The sequence below is a fragment of the Mastomys coucha genome, unplaced genomic scaffold (assembly GCF_008632895.1).
Source record: "Mastomys coucha isolate ucsf_1 unplaced genomic scaffold, UCSF_Mcou_1 pScaffold1, whole genome shotgun sequence".
NCBI lineage: Eukaryota > Metazoa > Chordata > Mammalia > Rodentia > Muridae > Mastomys > Mastomys coucha.
This window is the reverse complement of record NW_022196891.1, coordinates 26,821,783-26,830,318: the sequence shown is the minus strand read 5'-3', so window position 1 is coordinate 26,830,318 and position 8,536 is coordinate 26,821,783. Positions and strand designations below refer to the sequence as shown.

The window sequence follows — 8,536 nt, the reverse complement described above, 5'->3', positions numbered from 1 at the left end:
CTCATCTATGAGAGTCTGTGTAAGCTTACAATGTAATAAGGGACACGAGCAATCCTATCGTAAGCAGCAAGAGATGAAGACATGAGACTCCATGAAGTCACAGTATGGGGTCCCTATTCTCTCTCTGAGGTAGACTTATGCAGCTGCCTTGAACTCATAGAGACTAGCTTGAACCTTGGGTTAAGAGTAAGGTTTTATTGCTGTGGCAATGCATAACAATAATAAATGAAAAGAACATCAGTGTTCAACGAAGTCAAATAACTATTTGCCAAGAACCTCCTGTTTGCCTAGCCCTGTGCTCATTGATTGGAAGTGATCAATTGAGACAGAAAATCCTTGCGGTGTTTTAAATAGTGCAGAGGTGCAGCTCTAATAGAGAATCTCACTGAGATACTCCTGAATGGCATTTTTAAAAGTTACATAATTCTCCTTGGATCTCTTCAACTTTATGATTGGGGGCATGCGAATTATTATTGTAATTGCATACACAGTTGCATACTGTCCTTTATCCTAAGTTGCGTAAGTCCTCTGTTGGTCGTGATTATCTTTGAGTTTGTTGTTTTATAGATTACTGAGTGAATTTGAGATCATAAGCAATTGCACTTACGGATAAAGGTCTTGCTTGTAACTTGAGAGTTATGCTTTTATTAGTTTCCTGGCCACGTGTTTAGTTTGCACTCTGCCAACATCCTCTCTTTAAAACTTTCCCTTGAGACTCAAATTATTTACCTACCGAATGTGAGCGAAGCCCAAGGCACCTTCTCACGCCGCAATGACATCTTTTGTCAGTCACCACCTTCAACTGACTGAGAAGCAAAGCCCTTAAACTGGAACAAGGTTACATTTTAAACACTGCACATTTCTTCCAGCAATATCAGGCCCTGCTGTCTGAGCGCTGAGATGGCTGAGGACATTTTACTTGCTCTTCCCTCCGAGAAGGCAAGTGAGTGAGTGACAGGCACTGTTTATTGCTGAGTCTCTGGCCTGAGGAAACCACATGCAGGATGCAATTCATTTCTCCTTATTTACTTCCTGAACTCGCCTTCTAATGGTGAAATGGCAGTGTATGTAGACGCTTCTCTGTTACCCATTTCCCCTCTCAAGGCTTTGTTGCTGCTGAGGTAGTAACTGACATCCCGGGCCTAGTCAGTTTTCTGGCACTAGGATCTTAAACGTTTCTCCTCCTCCTCCTCCTCCTCCTCCTCCTCCTCCTCCTCCTCCTCCTCCTTCTTCTTCTTCTTCCTCTTCTTCCTCCTCCTCCTCCTCCTTTTTCTTCTTTTTCTTCTTCTTTTTTTTCCAGTAAGATTTGAATATTATATTTAAATCTCCTTAGCTTTAGTCCTCTTTTGGAACACTCTCTCCTTCCCTATGTAATTACTGCCCTGAAGGGATGGCCCTCCCTCTCCCCGCCCCACCCTGCCAGTCTATTTAAGGACAGTAATGGTATTTCAAGGAAAAAAAAATGATATTAAAATCAAAGTTCCTCCTCAGGATATATGAGTGACTTACTCCCTTTTTGCTGTATTTAATTTGTGGTAATATCTGTTGTACTGTAGAGAAGCAAAGAGACCCAGGAAAAGCTGGCTCATAACATCTTTTAAATTGTCCATGAGTAAGCAGTTTCCCACATCTGGGATAGGAAAGGAAAGGAAAGGAGCTGAGCCAACCAGGCCAGTTCTGAATTCCGCCTTCCTGGTTGGAGTCCCGAGGGTCCTGTTTTCAGGCTGTGGTTTAGAGCCGTTTCACTTTTATCTTTAAGATGGAAAAAAAAAAAAAGACTGCCTGTTGGGGTTTGAGTGAGGCTCAAGTAGATTGTCACCCGTCAAGAGAATAAAAAGGTGCTCAGCATAAAGTACAAACCCGGATGTTAGACAGCAGAATAATAATAAGCAAGCCTTATTCGAAGTAGCTGATTTGCCTTGAATGGAAGTAAATATAAGTGTTCCGGTTGGCTCTCACATCCCGTGGGCAAGCAGGGTAATTTAAATTGACCCTATTTCATTGTGGCAGTTTAACTACTCAGACATCAAATAGTTTGTGCACACCTGAGATACTTCAAACCGGACTTAATTCCTGCCTGTTTTAGTCAGTTAATTAATTAGATAATAATGCTACCATTAAAGCACCAATTTTAATGTTAACTCGGATTAGCTTCCTCTTCCCCCTGTATAGATTTTTTTCCCCCATTAGACTAGCAGCAGCATTTAAGTACACATGTTTTTTCCTCCCTTTTGTTTGGCTTTACATGGATGTGTGGTTTTGCCTGTTTTCCTGTCACTGAGTGCACGCAGGACCCACAGACCAGAAGAGGGCATCAGATTCTCTGGAACTAGAGTTACAAATAGTGAACTTGCCTTGACTGGGAATTAAACCCTAGTCCTCTGGAAAAAAAGCTAGTGGTCTTTACTGCTGAGTTATCTCCAGTCCCCGTGCAGACAATATTAAAGGCTTACAGAGCCTAGTTTATCTGTAATTACTACATAATGTCATGGAAAGAACTTAGGCATCTGTGGATTTTAGAGTCATTGGGGCTTCCTGGGACCAATCTCCTCCATTACTTAGTAGATATCAAGAGATGGCTTGCTTTCAAAGAAGCAATATTTCTTATTCTTCCAAAGTAGTAGTGTATATAAAGTACATGAATATTATTTAAACCACTAAAGGACTTATTCTTTTGTTAGACATCTCATCGTCATGTCTTGGGATATGGTGGGGTGAGCTGAGCGAGGTAAATGCAGGAATTTGCCTAATACTAGTCAAACACACTGGCCTTTATTCTGGCAAATCACAGAACATTTGAGAATATGATCCAGAGCTTAGCAAAAATGAACATAATCACAGAAAAGTAAAACAGATACCCCAACCAGAATACTCTGAAAAAAATCACTTCTTTCACCTGTATCCCACGCATTTGCCCCAGCTTACTGTTTTTATTGATGTTGACTAATCTAATTACAAATCATCCATTTGTAGAATGTGGGCAGCTTCCCAGAGTGGGTGCGTGGGGCTGTGGAGGTGTGATGGGGTGTGGGGCACGCCTTGCTCTCCTCCGGGTCTTTTATGCATACTTTGATAGTCGCTTGCCACCATGGTTTTATTAGGGAGGACCTGCCTTTAGGGAGTGTTTGCCCTAAATTATAGTCTGGTACTTTTGCCTTACAGCTACTTGCTTAGTTTCTGAAACGAGAGAAATTTGTGTGCAACCCCCTCAATGATGCCTTTCACGTGCATACTTAAGTAATAGTCCACGTGGCATGGTGGCAGACACTGGTAATTTTAATCTCAGCATTTGGGTGGCTGAGGCAAGAGGACCATGATTTGGGGTCAGCAAGGACCTGTCACAAGGGAACAAAACAAAACAAAATAACAACACAACACCAAAGGACTCAAAGATCAAAAGTCGAATCAGTCGGTAACCAGTGGATCCACTCCTTATTTCAGAGGTTTAGCTGTGGAGGGTAAGCACTGACTTTATGAGTATGGGCTTACTCTCTTAATTGTATACTTACTTAATTACAAATGACAAGGGATACAGTTGAGGAATGTGAGGTGATTGTATAGCTCTGTCCAGCCGTCTATCGAAGGTTTTGTCTAGTTCCCTAGAAACATTGGGTTTATATTGTAAGGTTATGTTTAGGAAAGGCGGTACAAGTAAACTCTTGGTTTTGTTCTTCGATTGAAATTTAAGTGAGATCATCTAGTTAGTGTTACGTGAGATCATCTAGTTAGTGTTACCTTCTTTACCATCCAGTGCTTATAATACACAAGCACGTTAGCCTGCAGCCAGGTTTTATAAGTTAAGTGTGACACGATGTCTTTGAAATTCTGATTAATTATGAAAGGTATGGACGATTTAGTAATACCCCATTTCCGTGTCTCACCAAATGTCTGTCGGGACAGTTGGCTTATAGTTTCTGCAGGCGTGGGTAATAGCATCTTAAGTTTCAATTACGGCCAGAGTTGTTTGTTGAATTTAACTATTTGTTGAATGAATGGTTGACATACTGATCATCTTGTTACTGTGACACACATCATCAGTTAATCTAAAAAACTTTGTCATTTGAGAATTTCATAAATGAATGTTTTTTTTAAAGATTTATTTATTATTATATAGACACACCAGAAGAGGGAGTCAGATCTCACTACAGATGGTTGTGAGCCACCATGTGGTTGCTGGGATTTGAACTCAGGACCTTCGGAAGAGCAGTCAGTACTCCTACCCACTGAGCCATCTCACCAGCCCAAATGAATGTTTTTTTAAGGTTTATTTATCTTTATGCACATGGATGTTTTGCCTTCATCTATATATGTGCACCACCTGTGTAAAGGGCCTGTCTGGGCCAGAGGAGTCAATAGATTTCTTGGAACTGGAGTTAGAGCTGCTGTGTGTGAGGGGTTCTGGGAATTGAACCCCAGTCATTGGGAAGAGCAGGTGTTGTTCTTAAATCACCAAGTCATCTCTTTAGCTCATGAATATGTTTTGATCCATGCCCCAACTCTTTAAAAACCCACTGAGTCCGTCAGTTTAGTGCTGCCAGTCTGGGTGCCATAGGGCTGACCACTGGAGCATGAGCATCCCATTAAGGGCTGCGTCCAAAGAGCAGCGACTCCTCTCACAGCATCCACCACACCCATCACACGTCTCAGCATCTTTGTCTGGAGCTCCTCAGCAGGGCTTTCCCCAGCAAGCCTGGGATTTCCACTGGGTTGATTTTGGGAGGCCTTGTAAACACCTCCCCTAGTCTGCATGCAACAGCTCTGTTGTAATTAGAAAGCACAGTTTCACAAACGTTCCTCCGCTAACTTCTGTCTCTTACAGTTTTACTACCTCATCTTCTGAGATGGTACGTGGCCATAGAGGCAGGGCTGTGATAAAGATAATCTCTTTTCCTCTCGTTATCTGCACTTTGGGCAGTTGTGAGTCAGTGTTCGTCACCATCTAGATGGATCTTCTAAGCATCTCTGAAGAGGATCAAGAGCTTCCCTGATCTATGGGTCTAAAAATAGGCATTTCAGGGGCAGTTTAACACTTACGCTCAGTTAGCAGAACAGTTGAATAGGATTTCCCTTAGGGCCTATGACTTACTCAGCCATGGGTACTTGGACCAGTTAACACTACCAGGCATGAGTTCTATCTCCAGGAAAGGCCTTAAATCCAACCAGCAGTTGGTTGTCTCCACTACATTCATGCCAGTGTTGTCTCAATGGGTGCATCTTGCCAGGCTAAGTCCTTACTCCAGCTGACATGGTCCATACATAACTGGGTAAGATTGTTGATGACTTCCCCGTGAATAGCATACACAGTACCTTCGGGTACTATGGAAATTAGGCAGTGGGGATGAATGTGGTCAGTCCCAGCTTGATTTCTCAGTGTCTTATGACTCACCTGTATGGTGTTTTCCGAAACAGTGTCTTACCATCAAGTTCAAGAGGGTAAGCAGGAGTAATGACAATAGCCTGCTTTGTTTTGGGGAGTCCATGGGACACAACTGACCAACAGATTGAACCCTGACCTGACACAAGGCTTTTTGTTTGATAGTCTGCTATGCCTTGTATAGGGTAAATCCACTTAGATCCATTTTATATATGTATATGTATACATTTTTTAGGAAGCCTCAACAGTAGTAGGTTTTCCTGTGAACTTACTCCTCCTCTACCTTGGCCTCCCACTCCTTACCCTGCATTAATTCCTGAACTATCGTTTCATTTTGTTTGTACTCAACTTACCTCACTGTAATTATAAGTATCGGCATGCCATAATACCTCAATTATTTGGGAGAGGGAGTGATGATCCTCAGGGCTTAGTAAAAAAATGTTTTGGCTGCAACTCCTCCATAAATTTCCTCCATAAATAGATCGGCTTATTTTGCGTGTGTTTTTCTACTCACTTGGTGGCTTAGACTTTCCACTGTCCCAGAAACATCCACATTAAGGTACATTTTCATAACTATAGGTGTGGATCATAAAAGATTTTTTTTTATGTCTTTGTTTGAAAATGGCTTAGTGCAAATGTGTTTGTGAATGTTCTCAAGTGTCTTAATCTCTTGAAACTTTCCATGGAATTGCTGAAGGGTCTTTCACTGACTCTTATTCTCAAAGTATCCTCGACACGCTTGGCTGCTGAGAAACAAAAAGCTGTCTTTCATACCGTGTTTCCTTAATTACTGAAGTATATTGAAGTACGTTGAAGGCTCTCTGTGCTCTCTGACTTACATTTGTTTTGAGCTCCTAATTAGCCAGTTCTTCTAGTGTTTTATCCCATTGAACCCCCAAAAGTTAATGTTTATCAGTAGTAAGTAAAATCATTTTGATTTTAATTTTTTCCTTTAACTTTCAGGACATACATGTTTAATAACCTTGACAGTTTTGCAGGCGATGCTATTGCTCACTGGCTAGTTGACGTAGCCACCGAAGAGTTGAGAAGAAAGTATAGACAACCACTGAGAATACTTCTAGTTTGCTAGACTGTCCAGGAAGAATGGATACAATAAATTTAATAGTGTTGTTTGTTCTGGTATGCTGTCATCGTCTTCAAGGTGTGTTAGAAATGTTAACAAAACAAGAAGAAAGGAGTTTGTCTGGAATGGTATTCGCGATGCATAGAAGTCTCTTGAAAATATTTCAAAACTAGACAAATTCACAACATTGTATGGTCTCTTTTCTAAAAAGTGTGGGAAAGTGTAGAAAATTTTCAGACTAAGATGGTAGTATGGGAAGAGGTGAGTCATGATTTCTTAGCCTAGATCTATCTTGTTAGTTTAGCTTACAACGAAAATAGGAAGCTAAACATACTGATTAGATTGCCAAAGTAAAACAAAGTTCCCAAACAAAATTTCTGTTCTTGTAAGCAGAATCGCCACAGAGGTAGAACATTCTAATTTAACCCTTGACCTGAAGGTGTTTTCATTTCTACTCTCCATGAAAACAAGTTGGCAACATATTATAAAGGAAGAGCATGCTAACAAGCCAGCAGTGGGACGGGAAGTAGCTCCCTTGCAGTGCTTGTCCCATGAGCCAAGTCCCTGGGCTCCTTCCCCAGCACACAGTTATAATCCCAGTGCTTGGGAGGTGAAGGCAAGAAAATCAGTAGTTCAAGGTCATTCTGGGTTACGTAGTGAGTTTCAGGCCAACCTGGGATACCCAAGACTCTGTAGTAACAAACAAACATCATAGATGGATGGATAGAAATCGATCGATAGATAGATAGATAGATGATAGATAGATAGATAGATAGAAAGGAATGAAGAATGTTGAGCCTTTTGAGTTAATTGATGGCAAATGAAGAGGATGTGGTTGGAGACCACCTTTATTAATTTACCTTTAAACACACAGATCTGAGTCAAGAATAGTTCACTGCTTTTAAGAAGGTTGCACTGCAGTTTGTTCTCAGGGATGTCTTATTTTGTTTTTTACCAGTAAAAATTCCTTAGGGAGATATCTTCACTCAGTGGTCATTTGTATAATAGTGTCTGATGGTATGGTAATATCTACATATGGACAGATTTTGTACGTCTGATGTGACATGTTCATAGCCAAACTGTAAATCATATTCTTTTGTAATATAAAGATAAACCTATTTATATTTATTTATATCAGTGAACATTTTGGTTTTAAATGTATATGAAGAATATATGTAATAAAAATAGTTTCCTTTGAATAGAAATAAATAAATACTCCCACTGTTGTCTCCTGTAATATCTGAAACTTGTTAGATGTGAATTTTTTTTTTATTTCTAGATAAGAGATTCCTTTTCATCTCCTTAAGTAGTAAGAATGTTGTCTTCTGACTATCCCCATGTGAATTATTTTTAGCTACTTTGAAGTTGTACATGCTCAGGCATGTCATCTATTATTTTTCTGGTATTGATTCACCAAAAGATAACCACATTAACGTGTAGGCTTGGATATAGTCTTTTCATTTTCAGTTGTATTTTAAGTATGGACTTAATATACATGCAATGAGGCTAACTGACTATCATTCCATTGCTTCATCTATTTTGTCGGTCTTGGTGTTGAAATACTTGAAAGAAAAATCTACATGCAAAGAAGTTAGCATGCAATTGGAGCAAATGGTATATAATTTCTGGTCAACCACAGCCATCAGAATTAGTTTCTACTGGTAGGGACTCATACCCGCATGTGTTAAGTTTGCCTGCTACTTCCTAGAATAGCAGAAATAACAGTGACTTGGTTATTCAGAAACTTTTCAGAGCACCCACGTGCATGTGCTACCTTACCCTAGTGCTGAGGTTAACGTCATCACAATGTAATGTCTGTCCTCAGGTCATTCGTGGTTCAACAGCATAGGACTATAAACTTACAGAGAGTGAAAATACAGCACCTGCGCAGGGCAGAATGGGCACTTATGTTGCATTTTTGAAATGGGTGGATGCTGGGGAGGGATTCAAGATTGGATTCTGAGAGAGGACAGATAAGATCATCATGGCTGGACCGTGGATGCTGGCCCAGCGTGACGGGCTTAGGAGTAGAACCACCGTGCCTCGTGTGTTCACTTGAGGGGTAAAGAATTTCGGTT

At 40.6% G+C, this 8,536-nt stretch overlaps 1 protein-coding gene across 2 annotated transcripts in view; it reads left to right on the top strand.

The window, feature by feature from the left end:
- The window catches only part of Cd55 (CD55 molecule (Cromer blood group)), a 24,131-nt gene extending 16,798 nt beyond the window's left edge, over window positions 1-7,333 (top strand). For both annotated transcript variants that reach the window (XM_031381339.1, XM_031381347.1), the window contains exon 10: window positions 6,338-7,333. In XM_031381339.1, the coding sequence (XP_031237199.1) occupies window positions 6,338-6,396 (59 nt within the window). In that variant the 3' untranslated portion in view covers window positions 6,397-7,333. The remainder of the gene's footprint in view (window positions 1-6,337) is intronic.
- The last annotated feature ends 1,203 nt before the right edge of the window (window positions 7,334-8,536 follow it).